This window comes from Brassica napus, unplaced genomic scaffold (genome assembly GCF_020379485.1).
Source record: "Brassica napus cultivar Da-Ae unplaced genomic scaffold, Da-Ae ScsIHWf_2292;HRSCAF=2954, whole genome shotgun sequence".
NCBI lineage: Eukaryota > Viridiplantae > Streptophyta > Magnoliopsida > Brassicales > Brassicaceae > Brassica > Brassica napus.
Genome location: NW_026015679.1, coordinates 1 through 17,653, shown reverse-complemented (window position 1 = coordinate 17,653; position 17,653 = coordinate 1). Strand labels below are relative to the sequence as shown.

The 17,653-nt window shown below is 35.9% G+C and overlaps 4 protein-coding genes across 5 annotated transcripts; 2 read left to right on the top strand and 2 right to left on the bottom strand.

Moving 5' to 3' along the window:
* Window positions 1-1,787: 1,787 nt before the first annotated feature.
* Window positions 1,788-2,651, top strand: LOC125600541. The gene has a single exon (XM_048773219.1). The coding sequence runs from the start codon at window positions 1,788-1,790 to the stop codon at window positions 2,649-2,651; it is 864 nt and encodes a 287-aa protein (XP_048629176.1).
* Window positions 2,652-3,895: 1,244 nt separating this feature from the next.
* Window positions 3,896-5,562, top strand: LOC125600538 (GATA transcription factor 1-like). The gene is made up of 2 exons (XM_048773215.1): window positions 3,896-4,259; window positions 4,742-5,562. The coding sequence occupies exons 1-2, from the start codon at window positions 4,110-4,112 to the stop codon at window positions 5,405-5,407; spliced, it is 816 nt and encodes a 271-aa protein (XP_048629172.1). The 5' UTR covers window positions 3,896-4,109; the 3' UTR covers window positions 5,408-5,562.
* A 6,068-nt stretch (window positions 5,563-11,630) lies between these two features.
* Window positions 11,631-15,406, bottom strand: LOC125600540 (glutamine--fructose-6-phosphate aminotransferase [isomerizing] 1-like). Its single transcript, XM_048773218.1, has 10 exons — window positions 15,064-15,406; window positions 14,812-14,984; window positions 14,623-14,731; window positions 14,391-14,536; window positions 13,964-14,128; window positions 13,428-13,776; window positions 12,600-12,850; window positions 12,411-12,525; window positions 11,913-12,337; window positions 11,631-11,839 (listed from the first exon to the last, which is right to left on the bottom strand). The coding sequence occupies exons 1-10, from the start codon at window positions 15,290-15,292 to the stop codon at window positions 11,756-11,758; spliced, it is 2,046 nt and encodes a 681-aa protein (XP_048629175.1). The 5' UTR covers window positions 15,293-15,406; the 3' UTR covers window positions 11,631-11,755.
* A 587-nt stretch (window positions 15,407-15,993) lies between these two features.
* LOC125600539 (protein PHR1-LIKE 2-like) lies at window positions 15,994-17,388 on the bottom strand. Of its 2 annotated transcripts, none has more exons than XM_048773216.1 (4): window positions 17,312-17,388; window positions 16,981-17,059; window positions 16,816-16,885; window positions 15,994-16,628 (listed from the first exon to the last, which is right to left on the bottom strand). In XM_048773216.1, the coding sequence occupies exons 3-4, from the start codon at window positions 16,849-16,851 to the stop codon at window positions 16,203-16,205; spliced, it is 462 nt and encodes a 153-aa protein (XP_048629173.1). In that variant the 5' UTR covers window positions 16,852-16,885; window positions 16,981-17,059; window positions 17,312-17,388; the 3' UTR covers window positions 15,994-16,202. The 2 variants fall into 2 exon arrangements, with proteins under 2 accessions (XP_048629173.1, XP_048629174.1); XM_048773217.1 differs by having other exon boundaries at window positions 15,994-16,619.
* Between the last annotated feature and the right edge of the window lie 265 nt (window positions 17,389-17,653).

Below are 17,653 nucleotides of genomic sequence, written 5' to 3'. Positions count from 1 at the left end.
CTATGGCCATTATTGAGCATGATCTTCCTTACAAGTTTGTAGAGTATAAGAGGATTAGAATGACTTTTACTTATGCTAATTCCAGTATTGAGTATTGGAGTAGAAACACAGCAGCTTCTGATGTGTTGAAGATTTATGAGAATGAAAAGCAGAAACTTAGGAAAATCATTTTGCTTGAAATGGTAATGCTTGTGTTGATGTCTCTGCCCTTACATACAAGTTATGAGAATCATTGAATAACTCCAAGTTGCTATCTTTTTTCCTTCTTGCAGGCTGAAGACAAGTAAAGAAGCTGGAAGCTGGAGCAAAGTGAATCATGATATCAGAGTTATAACTTTTTTTTTACATAAAACAGAGAGTTATGAAAAACTGAAGTCTATTGAATTTAATTTACATCACATTTGTATTCAGAAATTTTCAATGACATTAAAATTGAGTTTAGATTGAGTTTATACAAATTTTCTATAATTTTTATTTTCTATAAGTATATAAGTTTGTAAATTGAGTTTACAATAATTGATTATGAACAAAATTGAGCTAATTGTTAAAAAGAATAATAATGGGTGGTCTTGGATTATTTCCAATGGGTATGGGCTAACTTGGGTGTGGGTGTTTTTGGGTATGGGTATTAAATGGGTGTGGGTGTTTTTGGGTATGGTGTTAAATGGCCCAACTGTACACACCCATTTGGGTGTGGACCGCCCAACTTGACATCCCTACTTGAGAGGTACTGATATTAAAATGTGATTTAGTAGGTTTTATAGACTAAAATTAATAAAAGAGATAACACATTAACAGCTAACATCATGAATTGCAATCTTCCTAACCATGTTCATGTTAGTTCCTTGTGAAGAAAACAAGAGCGAACTCACAGTTGAAATGCAAAATAGCAATCAGTAGTAAGTACAAAAACGAAAAACGAAAAGTTGATAACATATATCCAAAACACACGTACGGGATCAGTCTCAGTGTCATTATCCACATGACACAGGGTGTGTCAACTGCAGACTTAGCCAAATAATATAGTAACAAAATATGAAATCCTGAGCTCCAGCATTTGATCCATGCGCTGAATATTTCCACGAGAGGGAACCAGACCTTGTTGAATGTCTACATCTTACTACAAGCTAGTTAGTACCTAACAAGTGAATTCGAGGAGGTTTAAAGATGAAGTCTATAATCCCCACAAACCCTAAACAACAATATGTACTAGTCGTTTCATCTCAGCTGTCACTGGAACTGGGGACCTCTAACACAATGGTCGAAAACCTTTTTCAGCTGAGCTAATGACACTCTTGAGCTTCTTAGACACAAGTCGACATATCAAATTACGAACAAAAGTTTCCGTCTTAAAAATAAAACTGATAAATGGCTTCTCCGCAACCAGTTTCATCACCCTCATGGATTCTCTCTTTCGAAGTGAAAGCGATTAAAACTGTAATATCTGGCGTCTCCACTTTCTGGTGCTCGAGCTTTATTCTGCCGAAATCCTGCATCAACAAAATAAATTCGTTGTGTGGTCAATTTTGTGGAATGGGAACATTGAAGGACATCATACAGCTCGAGAGAGTTGGGAGACAGTAACTCTCACCAAGGATCAGGGTGGTTTGGGAATTAAGGACCTTCACAAATGGAATCTGGCGTGCATCTTAAAGCTAGTTTGGATTATCTTCTTTCGTCCTAACTCGGTCTGGGTCTACTGGTTTAAAGAGGTAATACTCAAAGGTGATGTCTCTAACTACTGGACAATAAGCACTAGTACTAGACATTCCTGGTTAGCGAACAAGATGATAAAGGCTAGGGAGTTGATTTACCCGTTGCTTAAAAGGCGAATAGGCAATGGTCAAAGTACTCGATTTTGGTTTGATAACTGGACTCCTCTTGGGAAGCTATACACGGCTCTAGATGCAGGAACTTCCCGACTAGGCATACCGAAGATGGCAACTGTTGCGTCTCTCTTCACTTCAGGATCCTGGAATTTGTCGTTCGCTAGGACTGATGCTCAGCTTGCTCTGCAGATTAATTTAACAACGGTAACTCTTTCAGATCAGGAGGATCAATATGAATGGATGATAGAGGGAAAAACAAGGATGAGATATAAGACAGGTGAGATGTATGATTACCTGAAAGGTGTTCAACAAATGGTACCATGGGCTAGAGTAATCTGGATCTCCTATGGAATCCCGAGGCATAGCTTCCTCTCTTGGTTAGTCATGCTGGATCGTTGCCCTACAGGAGATCGACTCAATAGATGGGGATTAAATGTGGATCCTCTCTGCTTACTATGTAATACTCATCCAGAGTCTAGGAATCACCTGTTTTTTGAGTGTGGATTTAGCGCCGATGTTTGGAGAAAGATAGCTCATCGTTGTCAGCTCCAACCTCTCACCGTGTGGGGAGATATTATCCTTCAACTTCAAAGACTACTGAGAGATCGAGACTCTCGCCGACTAACTCTACTGGCGTTTCAAGCTTCCGTTTACTGGATCTGGACTGAGCGTAACACAAGACTGCACCAACAACTCTTCAAAACTCCGGAGACTGTCTTCTCAATGATAGACAAGCAGATTAGGAACAGACTGCAGAGCTTTCGACATGCAAATCCAAGGGCATCATCGGCGATGACTCAACTGTGGTTTCTCCACTCGTGAAAAGAAAAGGGAAGAAGACAGATCGCGATCGCCTCAACTCTGTTCTTTCTCGACACTCCATTGCTCAATCGTAACCATCCAACTCTCTTCTTCTCACCACTGGACCTCTCTGTTTACTGAGGTTTGTAGTTCTGATGATATGTATTTTCTTTATGACTGGGTTCTGCCCATAACAAACTTAAACCTATAGGTTTGTATTATTTTATTTTCTTTTGTTGTTTAATATGAAAGCCTTTTTAAAAAAAAAAAGAAGAAGTGAAAGCGATTAGAGCATGCAAGCCAAAACGGCATCGTTTCTTAGTCTTGTGACATGCCCAAGTTCGTCATATGATAGTCGTTACATATGAAATGATTTAGTTAATTAGAACTTCAATGAGTTGTAATTAGAATTATAGTTATTAATTCCTTAGCAAAAACAAATTTATTGACCGAATCAATTCAGTTAGACAAATAAAGAAGTCATGGATTTTTCAAGATCGTTTTGACTGTTCTTAAGATGTATTCAAATCTTATTTATTTACTAACTATAGTTACGAATTATAAAAAAAAATATCAAAATGATGTAATAAAATTTAGGAAGATTTGTTATTTAATTATTTAGAATCTTTGATTTCACAATATTTTTTTAAAAGATAAGAAAGAAAAAGTTATTCCTTAATTTAAACCATAATGGCGTAAATGTTACAATTCACTTGTCGCATTACAGTATATATTATTCACGCCTTTACTTTATATTTATATTTTGAATCAATAAATCGCTTTTTATTTGTTAAAGTAATATCATAGTTTGGTGCGTCTCCAATCTACCCGCAACTTGCGGTGGTAAGTCAAAAAAAAAAATTAGACACGTGTTCGATTCTGATTGATCCAACACTCACAGCCTTCAAATCTTATTGGTTGATACACATCACCCGTTTGTTCTCAAATATAATTATCACCCCTAAACTTTACAAGTAATCACATGAATGCCATTATGGTAACAGTCCTCATTTTAAATATTTTTTTCTTTAATAAGGAACGATGACTAAAAGTGTATCAGATCAAAAAGTGCATCTATCATAAGTACGGTCAATCTTCCCCTTCCATTTAGCAGGGCCCACATGAGTAAACGACTGAAATTACATGAATGCCATTCAATCGCACCGTCAATCTTGGTTTCCACAATAACTTCAGTGGGCCGCGTGGTAGCTGATTCTGACATCAGTATGCGTTAAAAGGAAAGGTGATTTAAAAGGATTCATTTTAGTGTCATCCCCTTCCCCACTTCCAACCAAAACATAATCAAAATATTAAAAAAAAACAATTATTAATTAAATATATATTTTTTTACCTTTCTCGAAAACAAAGCCGTGTTGATATTTGGAGAAGAAAGAGATTAAAAACTTCATATGTTTCTCCTTCTCAACTTATTTTCTCTCTCCTAAACCATAAACCAAAAAAAAAACTGCGAAAATTAAAATGGAATCATTCATGGAAGAACTTTTGAACTTCTCTGTACCAGAGGAAGAAGGAGGAGCGGTTGTTCGTTCGCCGAAGAATATTGCTCGCCGGAAAACTGGATTACGGCAGACGGAATCCTTCGGTTTATTAAATCCCGACGACGAACTTGTAAGTTCCTTTCGAAAGCAATTTAAAAAAATATCCCGACCGTTTCGTTACATACATGTTCGTTGGTGTGAAACGTTTTCCGGTGACTCGGCCGAGTCAAGTTGACTCGCCGCAGGAGAGGTTAGCCGAGTCACGGCGTTTGGGTTGTTGACTCAGTCGGTTTCGCCTTTATTAATTGTTCTCTATCCCTATTGGTTAAGTGAAACGTCATGTGTGGACGTTTCTTTTTGGCCGGTTTTGTAAAGACGAGAATACCCTTGGGTTTTTTGCTTTGGCTGAGGAGTTTGTTTGAGGGTGTTTTTGAGAATATACTTATTATGAGAGTCATTGTTTCGTGAGCTGTCACATTTAAATTTTCAACCATTTTTCGAATTTTGATAGCATGCCTTTTTTGTAAATATTTTTTTTATTATTATTCGATGCATCTCAATTATTTTTATTGTAATAAACACGAAATGACGTAATTACCCTTCTATTTTCAGGGAGAGGGAGAGGTAGAGGAAGAAGATTTGGAGTGGATATCAAACAAAGATGCGTTCCCCGTCATCGAAACGTTCGTCGGCGTATTACCGTCGGAACATTTCAGTGTCTCGTCGCCGGAGCGAGAAGCGACTGAAGGAAAACAGCTGAGTCCGGTCTCGGTACTTGAGACGAGTAGTCAGAACATCTCTATAACTACGACGACGACCACCTCCAACAACAGTAGCGGCGGTAGTAACAGAAGTGTCCCGACCCCGACGATGATTAGTTGCTGTGCTAAGTTTAATGCGCCCGTTAAGACAAGAAGCAAGCGTAGGAGGAGGGAGGATTTGAGAATTTTGTGGACAGGGAACGACGAGCAAGGAGGAGGAGGAGGAGGATCGCAGAAGAGGAGGATGACGTCGGTTGCGGCGGCGGCTATGGGAAGGAAGTGTCAACACTGTGGAGCGGATAAGACGCCGCAGTGGAGGGCGGGACCATCGGGACCGAAGACGCTGTGTAACGCGTGTGGCGTGAGGTACAAGTCAGGGAGGCTTGTTCCAGAGTATCGCCCTGCTAATAGCCCGACTTTCTCGCCGGAGTTTCATTCGAATTCTCACCGGAAGATTGTAGAGATGAGGAAGCATGTTGTGTCCAGTGATGGTGGTGGTCGGCAAGATTGTGGTTAGAACTTGTTAGGATAATTTTCTTGTTCTTGAGTTTGTTTTAGGGTTTTGCAGTTGGAATTTAGTTTTTAAATTTTTTTTACCTTTTTAATTTGTGAAATTAGGGGTAATTATTCATTAGGAGATACTATGGTCAGTCAATGGAAGATTACTTTCTCCTTTTACTGTTTATTTTGTGCTAGTTAAAAATAGAAGAAAATATAAGTAAGTTAATGTTGGATAACTTCATAAATTGACCTTTTTCGATGTCTTCTTGGTCCCAACCAAAGATTATATTTTCTATGAGAGATATTGGAAATGCGAGGCAATTTTAGGAATTTTCTGTATGTCTTGATTGAGTGGTTCACTGATTCTACTTTTGTCTTTAATTACTGACAGATTCTCTAAAAATAACGTACAGATATGTTATTGGATAAATATGTATATGATATTTTACTATTTTGTACTTAAGAAGATTATGAAGGGTTATAAGGGCCAAATGTGATGTTATTCGTATTTTATCACAGATAGAGAAATTCAGATTATATATGGGTGAGAATAAAAAAGAAGAAATGAACAAATTATCAACCACTTATCAACTAACAGCCAAACCTATTAAAGTCCGAGAAGTTTTGGGCAAATAAACCGAATCCGAAAACCCGAACCAAATCTGATCCGATAAAAATGAATCTGAACAGATCCGAATCCGGCATAAATACCGAATGGATCTTGTTTTATGGTATTTTGGATTATGGATATTATCCGAACCAAATCCAAACCTAAATGGATATCCGATAGAACCCGAAACTTTCAAAATTCGCAAAAATAATTTGTGACAAACATGATTTCAATTCCCAATATGTATTGAAAATATATTGAACATCTAAAATAATTATCTATTATACGAAGATTGATGGTTGAAGGTGGTGGTTGAAGGTTGAAGTTTTTAGATTTTGGTTTTGTTTTCATTGAATAATGTTTTTTATTTCATGAGAATTTGGTTTTCGTTTTATACTTTCATTTATTTGGTTTTCTTTCGATCAATAACTATGTTTAACTTTCATTTGATTTTGAATTATCACATTTGATGTTCCTTTTTTTTTGAACCGATTTTATTTATGTTTTGGTTACAAAATAGGTACAAATCAAGTATTTTAAAATCGAAGAACCGACTTTACTTATTTTTTTGTTACAAATTTGATATAAATCAGATACATTTAAACCGAAGAACCGATTGGGACCCGAAACCGAAAGTACATCGGGTTGTACCGGTTCTTTGAAGATTTACTAACCCGAACCCGAACCCGAACCCGAACCCGATAGAACCCGAACCGGTCCCGAACCAAATTTTCAGATAACCCGAATGGGGCTGATTTTGATAAACCCGAAAAATCGAAACCCGATTGGATTAAACCGAAACCCGATTGGGACCCTGAATGCCCATGCCTAAACAAAACAATAAAAAACTATTTTTGTTTCGGTCTCAAATATGTATTTGTACGGCTAACTCCGTTTCAAAATGATTCATACTTTTAATTTTTACATATATGTTGATAAAATATTAAATTTTAATATTAATATTAAATTTATATTTTTATGATTCTTTATTTTCCATAATTCTAGACCAATAAAAATTTAATTATATCTATTATTTTTTAAAATTTACATTGATAAAAATACATTAAAATAAAAAAAAATAGTTTTTAAAATAGTTTTTTTTAAAATATGTATTTTTTTGAAACAAATCAAATACATTGTATTACTCGATGCCATCGATAACTTGTCCACTAGCATAATTATGTTGCGGTGGCTCACTGCAAAATCGCATTAATCACAAATCATTGTATATTAACTTTGATATTGCTTATATGATAAACATAATCGTCAATTACATAGCTAATATCGTCATTATCACAAAGCCATTAGTCTATTATGTTTGATTTGCTTAAAGTCAGAAAGAAGATCGTCAATATTGTTTTCAGAAAAAAAAAAGATCGTCAATTACATAGTGAATATCGTCCCTTGTAATACAAGATTAAGTTACTTTAGATTACAATAGAATTAATTAACATCATCATCTCTTGAGACAAAACTTGATGATGTAACCACTTCCTGATTTTAATAATTTAATTTTAATGTGATAATAAGGGAATTAAAAAAGGGTTAGACAAGTAACGTATGATTGAGGAGTCAGCATGTGTGTGGAGTAGTAGTCACATGGGAGTTGATAATATCAGTGCACATGCCTTTACTCTTCTTCCTCCTAATTCCACCAACTCCATTGTCTCCATTCCACGCCATGAATTATATCATCATTTTTTCTATAACATTTTGTTTTTTTTTTTTTTTTTTTGTAACTGTATAACATTTTGTTTGAGAAAGAGTTTTTTTTCTCTCTGTAATATCCAACAAATATATGTGTCTACCATATTTTATTTCATTCTATATATGTTATTGTATTTTTCTCCTTTTGTACCTTTTTGGCTTAAAATCTCTCTTTTTACATGTACACAGGGGAGAGGCAAAGCCAGACGTTTTATGATATGTGTAAATTACTAAGAAGAAAAACATAATAGGTAATCGACTTGAGAATATGTGAAGGCATGACATGATTTTTACCATTTTACCTAATAAATTCTAATGGGTTTAGGCCTAAAATTTTAAATATAATTATTTTTTATGGGTGCACATGCATCCACTACCCATAACCTACCTTCGCCCTTGTCTGTATACAAAACTTGCTAGAAATCAAGTGATTGTCGCATAATAGTTTTGTATTGTTGATCAAAATCGGACACATGATAGTTGATGAATAATGATATCTTTTCGTTTTGGCATGAATAATGATATCTTTTAAGCCATGAATTGATTTCGACATAGGATTAGGTAGATCAAAAATTAATTATTTTTATTGCATACTACATACATATCATCAGCCCGATAAATATGACTTGATTTATAAGTAAATATTTTTATCTAACAAGATATGCATCTAACTATCTTTATATAGGCAACCCAACTCGTTATTTCTATAACAAAAAACACTCAACTCGTAGCATAGTTATCATTTATATACTAAAACACAAGTTACCTAACAAATTAAAATTTGACATATGAAAAATACAAAATATTATAAAAAATTTCAGGACAATCCTAAATTTCTCAGTATATTGCATTCACGTTCAAAACCATTTGATGATCACCATTTTCAAACTGTTTTTTCCTCTTTCAATCTTTTCTGTCAAAGCAACATATTTTTATCTCTGTCAAATCAAAACATCAACATGTTTCTTCCTGTCTGTTTTTTTTTCCTGCACCAATTCAAACGTCTTCTTTCTTTTCCTTTATACCAATTTAAAACTTTATTTATCATTGCTGACTCAATCGACAAGATATAAAATTACGAGAAGAAATTGACAATGGTATGGTATTTTTGAAGAGATTCAGTTTTAGATCACTGCCTGTATATAACTTAGAAACTTCCTATCTCAACTGATTTGCAGGCACATGCACAATGCACTGTAGGTCACGGTTTGAAGAGATGAGATGGAGCAAAATCAAAAATATTCTATTGAAAAGGGACTAAAGGGATAATCATCATGTTTTGGCCTCACAGAGAAGGTTTTGCATGTTTTCTACTATTTACTACTTTTCTTTAATTTGTTGATTAATATTTAATTTGTTGAATTAATTATTTTTCAGCATTCATTACAGCAGTTGAGTTCGACCCTAAAACTATTCTTGGATCGAGCTTAGATGCTCCAGACAGTCAAAATTTAGTCTAGAGCTATATATTTCAACCAATCGAGCTTTTCTTTCGTTAAAAAACGCACAGCAAAAAAATCTCTATACAATTAAAATATGGCTGCATGAAGCTTTATTTCCAAAGCAAAAAGATAGTACTTTACAAAGCTACAGCAAAATAATCTAACATAAAATAAATTTACAGGCTAAACTCTACAGCCAAAAACATAAAGCTACATAACTTGCATTTCCAAATCCAAAAGTAAGTTTACTTTACTTAATTATTGCTAGACAAGTCATTATAATTTAATAAAAAACAAACTAAAGGTGTAAAAAAAGTTATAATGTTAAAAAAAATCTTATAAATTTAACAAACTATCAAAATAAGTAATGTCAGTTAGTTTGAAATGTACATGTGCTCTTACAAAAAGATGTTAGGTGAATTAACATAAAAATAAATGCAACAGTTACTTAAAAGTGTAAAAAAAATAAACTAGCAAATTTGTTAGATTCATCTTATTTAAATTTACAGTAAATCATATTAAGTATATGTTATTATAAAATCATCAAACAAAATTAAGGGATCAAATAAATCATTTTAGTTATATTTTATATTTTGTTATTTTAAAAAGTTTTACAAACATATATCCATTTTACAATGATATTTGTTTTATCCCTTCAACTACTTTGTTTCAATGTAGGAACCTCTATTATTACGTGCTACTGTTTACTCCCTCCATTTCAATTTAAATGTCGTTCTGGAGAAAAATTTTCGTTTCAAAATAAGTGTCGTTTTATGATTTCAATGCAACATTTATTAATAAGATTCTTTTGTTTATTTTTTCATTGGTTGAAATATGGTTAGGTGTATGAGTAATGATGTCTTTATTTTGAAAATGTACAAAATTAAACGTTTTCTTAATCCGTGTGCATAAGTCTAAAACGACAAATAAAGTGAAATCTATTTCGGATACATTCGGGTACCCGAAATACTTCGGTTCGAGTTGGGTTCGGTTTCGGTTTTTTAGATACCAAAATTTTGAGCCCGTTCGAATATTTAATCAATTTCGGTTCGGGTTCAGTATTACTTTTTCGGATCGAGTTCGGTTCTTCGGATTCAGATTTTTTGCCCAGCCCTAATTATGACAATGATCAAATATTTTATTTTAAAAGTAAATTAAACTGTGCACAGCAAAGGCAGTAATACTAGTATTTTACTAACTAGCATAATCAAATTTTGGAGGAAACGAACCGAGACTATTCTGCAATTTGAAGAATCCTAGATCAACATAAATACGCTACTCTTTTCATCTTTTGACGAACTGTTGTATAGAAGATATTCAAGATAGTTGGTGATAATATAGGCAAAAATAAAAGAAAAAAGTTTTGTGATAAAAGAAGAAGAGAAGATAGTCAAGATAGTTGCTCAAAAACATTAAGAAACAATCGGGCCGAACTGGCAGTGCGTTCTTTGTCGTACGTAAGACCTTAACCAAAATAATGGGTCAAATATGTAGCCTACGTGCGAATATGCAAAATCTCAACCTAGTACTGTTTATACCCGTTTGATATTTTTGTACTGAAAAATGACCATGCTTACATATTATCAAATTTACAACGTAAACAAAAAGACACTCTATCTTGTCATTAATATAAGGGTTGGGCATTTTGTCCGTTAAATTCGATTCGTTATTCGTTTCGATCTGAAATTTTCGGATATCCGTAAACTTTCACAACAAAGCAAATACTAAAAATTAATATCCGCTAAAATAGAAATAAATCACAAATATTAAAATTTTGGGAAGAAGATATCCGCTCCGATCCGACAATATATAAATACATGTATATCTTGATTATATTTAGAGTTTTAAATGTATAAATTTATATAATTATTTTTCTAACATATGATTATGATTTGACAAATTCTATTCATATTATTACTTATACTAAAGTATTATATAAAAAAGAGAAAAAAACTTATGATAATTATAACTTTTTCTTAAGTTTCGTCTTATTCTAATTGTTAACTAAGTTTAAAATTTACAAAATATGTAGTTTCACTATTTCTTTTAATTTTTATTTTATATATCATGCGAAATAATATTTTATAAAACAAATTTGTATCAAATTTTCAAGATTATATGTATTAATCAAAATGCATGAGATATCCGTAAGTATTCGTAAATATCCACAAATATCTATTTATTTTCTCGATATCCGATTTTCCGGATATCTAAATTTTTTCGAAGCAAAGCAAATCGAAAAATTAGATATCCGATGTGTGCCCAGCACAAATTAATATACAAAATATTTCAAAATTCAAACTGAGAAACAAATGTTTGATCAACGTTGACTTATCAAACATGACAAATTGACAACGCTTAATTGTTTTTACTACTGTTGACAAGGCTTAATTTTTTTTCTTTATTTTAGCAAGTTAAACAAGCTGATCTTTTCCTACGGTTTATCACTAGTTTGGAGTTTGGACTTTATACTAGTCTTATTTCAAAAATGAAAAATGTATTCAAATTAAAAGAACTCAAAAGGTAATAATAATACGATGGCTTTAGCGAGACTAACATGAACATCCAAACGCATATACCTATACGGCTATACAAACTAAGCTCTCTATTGAGTGGTCACACTCTTAGCTAGATTCCTCGGCTGATCAACATTGTGACCTCTCAGAACAGTCAGATGATAAGCCAATAACTGTTCAAAAAACAGCACAAAGTTTAACTTACAAAAAAAACAGAACATACGATATAGATCAGATGGTTTTTACCTGTAATGGCACTATATTAACAACAGGCTGTAAACAATCTTCCACTTGTGGAACCTCTATAGCTCGACAAGATCCACTCGAGCTCACAGACGCTGCATCACCTTTTGAGCACATCACTATTAACCTCCCTTTGCGTGCGTGTAGTTGCTGAATCACGGACTGTTGTTTGCTGAAACAAGCATCCCGAGTGGCGATCACAGCGATGGGTAGATTCTCATCAACTAAAGCTAAAGGCCCATGTTTCATCTCCCCTGCAAGTATCCCTTCGCTGTGCATAAGCGATACTTCTTTTACTTTCAACGCTCCTTCTAATGCTGTTGCGTAGTTGTATCCTCTCCCAAACACAAGCAGTGACTGCTCGTCTATCAACAGTTGCGCTAGATCCTTCATTTCCTCGTCTAGCTTTAGTACTTCCCTGACCTTATCTGCATTCAAGTATTATATAAACTAAACACAAATTGCTTAAAAGACAGTCTTGAGAAGAAGCCCACAACTTACTTGGTAAATCAAGTAGCCCATCAACTATAGCTTCCCGTCTCGTTTGGCTGGAGATTGTGTCGCTTCCAATTGCTAAAGCTAGCATTACCATCACCACAATCTGACTTGTGTATGCCTAGTGAAAGCAAAAGTTGTTTAAAACTTCAAATCTTTGAAATATATTTATATTCAGACATTCAGGAATATTACCTTTGTACTTGCAACACCGGTCTCAGCTCCTGCGTTGATATGGACACCACAGTGTGTTTTCCTAGCTATGGAGCTCGCAACGGTGTTAGTTATGCCGACACATAACGCACCGTTTTCCCGAGCATACTCCAAAGCAAGTAATGTATCTGCGGTTTCACCAGACTGACTCACAAACACCGCGGTGTCCTCTCTGTATATGGGACCTTGCCGGTCCCAAAGATCACTAGCAATCTCCATGCTAACTGGTATACCTATGGAAAGAACTCGAGTTAAGCAAAGTAGTACTGACTACTGAGCATATTATCCGAAACCAGCTGGAACCAAATAGGAAAAACCAGACCGAAACTTACAAAATCCCGAACAGTTCCTATTTTTCTAAATCCAAAAAACCAAAACCAAAAACCAAAACCAAACTAGAACCGAATCGAGAACCAAACTGGTACCCCAGTATTCGAAATATAATAAAATATTAATTATTTTAATTTTTATATTATAATATAATTTATAAATAAAAATATCCAAAAACCCGAATTACTTCAATATTTTTTTCGTTTTTTCTATGTTTAACTTGGGTTTCAGGTTTTTCATTTTTTCTTCTTTAAATCCGAACTATTTCTAATTCGGTTCCACTTCGTATTTTATAAAAGAACAGAAACCTGACCCGAATCAGACATTACCTGAACCGACCCGACCCAAAAAATGTCCAGTTCCTAAACGGGTCTTAAACACCTCAACCCGAACAACCCGAACCGAAAATCCGAATGCTAGCACTAAAGCAGAGTGGAAACAAAAATCAAGAAAAAAACATATTATTGTAGTAGTAATTACCAGAGAGTTCTTCCAGGATAGGTCTAGATGCAAGAGCGGCGTTGTAACTTGTCCCGCACCCTATGAAAACTATACGCCGGCTGCGTCTTATGGTCTTTAAGTGATCTTTCAACCCACCAAGGAGGACTGTTTTCGGTTTGCGTGAACCACCGCCACGTATAAGCCGGCCTCTCATTGTAGTAGTTAAAGATTCCGGCTGCTCATGGATTTCTTTTTGCATGTAGTGATCATATTTTCCTTTGTTTATTTGCTCGACTTCCATCTCTAGTACAGATAAAGCACGTTCCACTGAAGCAGGCCTAGATGAACCGTTACGCCTTTCGAACTTGAGTATTGACACGCCTCCATCCTGTGGATAAAAGTGGAAGTGGTGAAGACATATCTAAAGAATGTGCATAGGTTGTATAATAAGGGAATAGCCTCATATCTACTGAAAGACGTGTCAAGATATTTATTTACATGTTTCAGTTGCTACTTAGTGATCAGACCCGTTAGTCATATGCTAGAATTCAACATTAATACTTGATGAGTAATACCTTGAGATGAACAACTTCGCCATCTTCAATCACCAAAACTTTCTTTGTATGCTCAACAAGAGCGTGCGGGTCACTTGATAGGAAAAACTCCTTGGGATGCTCATTCTTGGAAAGAAAGTGGGCATCTTTGAAAACATGATTATTGCTCTTGTCTTGATCTAGCTCCTAGGAAACCATGCAAAAAAAAAAAAAAAAAAAAAATGAAAATGTACCGCAGTTGCTTAGGTATGGAAGAACTCAGAAAGGTGCCGAAAAATATTCAAAACTATCACTAATAATATGTTCCAGATTGAGTCTTAAAAATGCAAAACTAGGACCTACTAAAAAGAATACCCTAGAAGTTGCTCTAATGTTACATTGCTTGATACATACTAACAAAGAAGAAATCTCAAGTTCGTGTGATATAGTGCGGCCGAGAATTGCTTACTTTAACGCCTAAAAGCAAAGGGCTACCACGCTTGCAGGCAACTAACTCATTGGGATAATGCCAGCTTTTAAAAATAAGAGCATAAGCTCCCTCGAGATGTCTCATCACTTCAAAGACAACTTCACAGAAAGTCACGGTCTGTTCCCCTAGAGAGCATAAGAAATAGAATGTACCCCGTCAAATGTGAAAAAGCTAATACAAATATAACTACTCAGTCTAGAGAAACACTTACCTTCTTCATTAGCTTTGTCGAAAACAAATTTAGCAAGCTTGGGAATGACTTCGGTGTCTGTGTCCGAATCAAAAGTAAAACCATGCCTGACTAATGTTTCTTTCAGTACCTGAAAGCAAGAACAATAACGAAGTCAATGAATTAAGAAGGGATTAACAAAAGCGAGTAAGGAAAGAAGAAGAGAGAGACCTCGTAGTTGGTGATGACGCCGTTGTGAACAACCAAGAAGTCATCACCAGGACCAGAGGACTGAGGATGACTGTTCCTCGGAGCTGGCTCACCGTGAGTAGCCCACCTCGTGTGTGCGATTCCCGCGTGGAAATAGAAAACCTCGTCCAAGTTCAAATCTGTATTCGTAATCTCTGCAAATCCAAGGCAAGAAAACACAATCAGATCACAAGAGAAGAAAGATTGGAAACGAAAATGAGAGAAGAGTGAAACCTTGGTTGACGGAATTGACGAGTGATTCGATGTTGCCAGCCTGGCGAAACACGAGAGGAGGAGGAGGAGAAGAGGTGGAGTGGAGAGGAGAGAGGGAATCGTCGATGGCGATGCCGGCGGAATCGTAGCCACGGTACTCGAGACGACGGAGGCCGTTGAAGAGGACCTCGAGAATGTGCTGTCTCTCTTTGTTCGCGTGGAAATTCAGATACGCGAATATTCCGCACATTCTTCTTCTATGATTTATTTCTCTTTGGCTCTTTCAAAAAAGTTTCTCTGAGGGGTGGAAAGAATGAGAGGGAAGATGAAGGAAAGGGAGGGACGGTGTGAGTGAGAGAATTTTCTAATTTTGACTCAGATTTGGGGCTTCACTTGTAAATATCTCCCAAGATTTTGGATATTTTGGTCTTCCCCACTTGTGTCAGAAACAGTGACGTGGCTTTATGTAATTGGATGGAGAGCGAGAACAGTCTACGCCTCCTCGCACGTGGACGATGATGGTGCGCGCCGCTGGTCACGTGGGATTTCTACTTTTATTTGGTCATGTTTTTTTCTTGTAAAGGCCCAACAACCCAATTCGTGCATATACACGCGTCGATAAAGCCCACTAAAGAGTGCTGCTATTTTTTTTCTCTGGACAGAAAGCAGCCAATGTTCCAGCGAAGTCTTTACAAAACTTCTGCTAAATCTGATTGGTTTTACTCCCAAAAACACTGGCCAACTCCCCCAAAAATCTGAGAGTGGCGTCAGTGAGACAATTCACGAGGACGGTTAATAATAGTGAAACTGCTCAACTCAAGACCAAAAACAACAATGACCCGGTGATAATCTCCAGCTCTTCCCCATTTTCCTGTCCTTCTCAGCGTACTTCTTGTTGCAGAGAATGCTCAAAGTAAATATATAAATTATAAAGAGTCATGACGAAAGAGATTACGAGTAAAGGCTCAAACTTGATGACAAGTTTTGTATCAAATACAAGAAATAATAATTAAGGCAAGTTACAAAGCTTGAACATCAAATATATACATAAAGAGTAGGCTAAGATAAAACACTGATGACAAGTTTTGTATCGAATAATACAATCCCCCTCCAAAGCAAGTAAACATCTTTTCTCAAATTGATTTCTTCGTACCTAAACTCTATCCAATGGTACTACTAGGCACAGTCCAGCTCCCTTCATACCCGACATTGTTTCCTCCACGATGCCTCTTCTTCATCGATGCAGCAGAAACCGAGCTCCCATTGGTGTTGGAAGTCAGAGAGCTTTCAACAGAACAGTTGGTTGTTGTGATGTTGCTTTTGTGGTCTATTGCTGCTACTTCAAGCTCGGACAAAGACGGCATCATCATCATCATCTTTGTTGCATCAAAGTATGGGACTGTTGTTCCTTGAGAGTTATTAGAGACTTTGATGGCTAGCTCCGACAGCTCTTCCCTAGCTGTCTCAAGCCCAGTAAACATAGCAGCTTGCTCGTCAAAGGCCTTGCAAGCTTTCTCGAGAATCGTTTGTAGGTATTTCCCTTGGGCCTCTATCCTTACCTGGAGTCTCCGTTGCACCTGCCCATGCTAAAAATACTAATCAAAAGGTTTGCACTTTAACAGCATATCATATTAGCAGAAACTCCTATAAAAGTTATGACTGTTGATTCAGTCTTATTAGGTAGAAAGAGTCTTGGCTATGAACTTATGATAATCTTGCTAATGTAACTTCGTCTGTTCAAGAACAGCAGCAAGAGAAATGAAGAAAACTAACCTCCAATTGCTCGTGCAGTCTTCTTTGAACTTCCATTTGAGCGCGCAGAGCTTCAGTGACTTGGTAACTCCTGGTTTGGCAAACAAATAAAGAGGTTTATAAAATTGTAACTCGCTAACCAGTGGCAAAAAACAGTAAGGAAATAAAAGTGAACTGTAACCGTACTCGTTCTGTTCCTGCGCAGCTAGTTTCAATGATGACGGTGAAGAGGAACCTGTGTCCTGACTCTCCCCAACACAAGAAGCTGCAGCATCAAGTTCACAGAATCAATGGAAGTCAACGAGACATGGACACACAACTAAGATTCATCTAAACAGGGTTCCCAACCAGATTTTATCGGTTAGAATCAGTTTCAAGACAATGAGCAGTTTACTTATATAAATATATATTTTCTGACAACACCAGTGACAATTTAACAAAAGAGTCCGTTGAAGAGGGTCCAAACAGCCAAAGGGATGAAGGAGGCGTTGGCAAACAGAGATAGAGAATAAAATACCATCCTTGTTGGAGTTGTCAGGTGAGTCTTTACAAGCTTGCCTCCCTTGCCGAAATTTCTGTCAGAGCAAACACATACAAAGGAGAGAAGCATTAGATTAATCAAACACACCCAAATGGAGCATTACTGTAACAATGACTAAACTAAAGCTTAACTTAAGTCTACAGTTCTAGCAAATCTCAGAAATCTAAGGTACTGCGTCTCAGTACCCAAATAGCTCAACCCACATTAAATCTAGAGATGAGGCAAACGAAAGCAGAGAGAAAGACCTGAGATGATATTTGATGGGTTGGGTAGAGGGTGAGACCTTTCACTCCCATTGTTATCATAAGGTTTTGGCGT

What these genes read in the sequence shown, in the direction of transcription:
- LOC125600541 (XM_048773219.1), top strand. Translation starts at nt 1,788, where the DNA reads ATGATAAAGGCTAGGGAGTTGATTTACCCGTTGCTTAAAAGGCGAATA.
- LOC125600540 (XM_048773218.1), bottom strand. Translation starts at nt 15,292, where the DNA reads ATGTGCGGAATATTCGCGTATCTGAATTTCCACGCGAACAAAGAGAGA. An exon ending in CCGGTGTTGCAAGTACAAAG is followed by an intron (nt 12,526 to 12,599) that starts GTAATATTCCTG and finishes TGCTTTCACTAG; the next exon opens with GCATACACAAGTCAGATTGT. An exon ending in TTAATATAGTGCCATTACAG is followed by an intron (nt 11,840 to 11,912) that starts GTAAAAACCATC and finishes TTTTTTGAACAG; the next exon opens with TTATTGGCTTATCATCTGAC.
- LOC125600539 (XM_048773216.1), bottom strand. Translation starts at nt 16,851, where the DNA reads ATGGAAGTTCAAAGAAGACTGCACGAGCAATTGGAG. An exon ending in GACTGCACGAGCAATTGGAG is followed by an intron (nt 16,629 to 16,815) that starts GTTAGTTTTCTT and finishes TAGTATTTTTAG; the next exon opens with CATGGGCAGGTGCAACGGAG.
- LOC125600538 (XM_048773215.1), top strand. Translation starts at nt 4,110, where the DNA reads ATGGAATCATTCATGGAAGAACTTTTGAACTTCTCTGTACCAGAGGAA. An exon ending in TAAATCCCGACGACGAACTT is followed by an intron (nt 4,260 to 4,741) that starts GTAAGTTCCTTT and finishes TTCTATTTTCAG; the next exon opens with GGAGAGGGAGAGGTAGAGGA.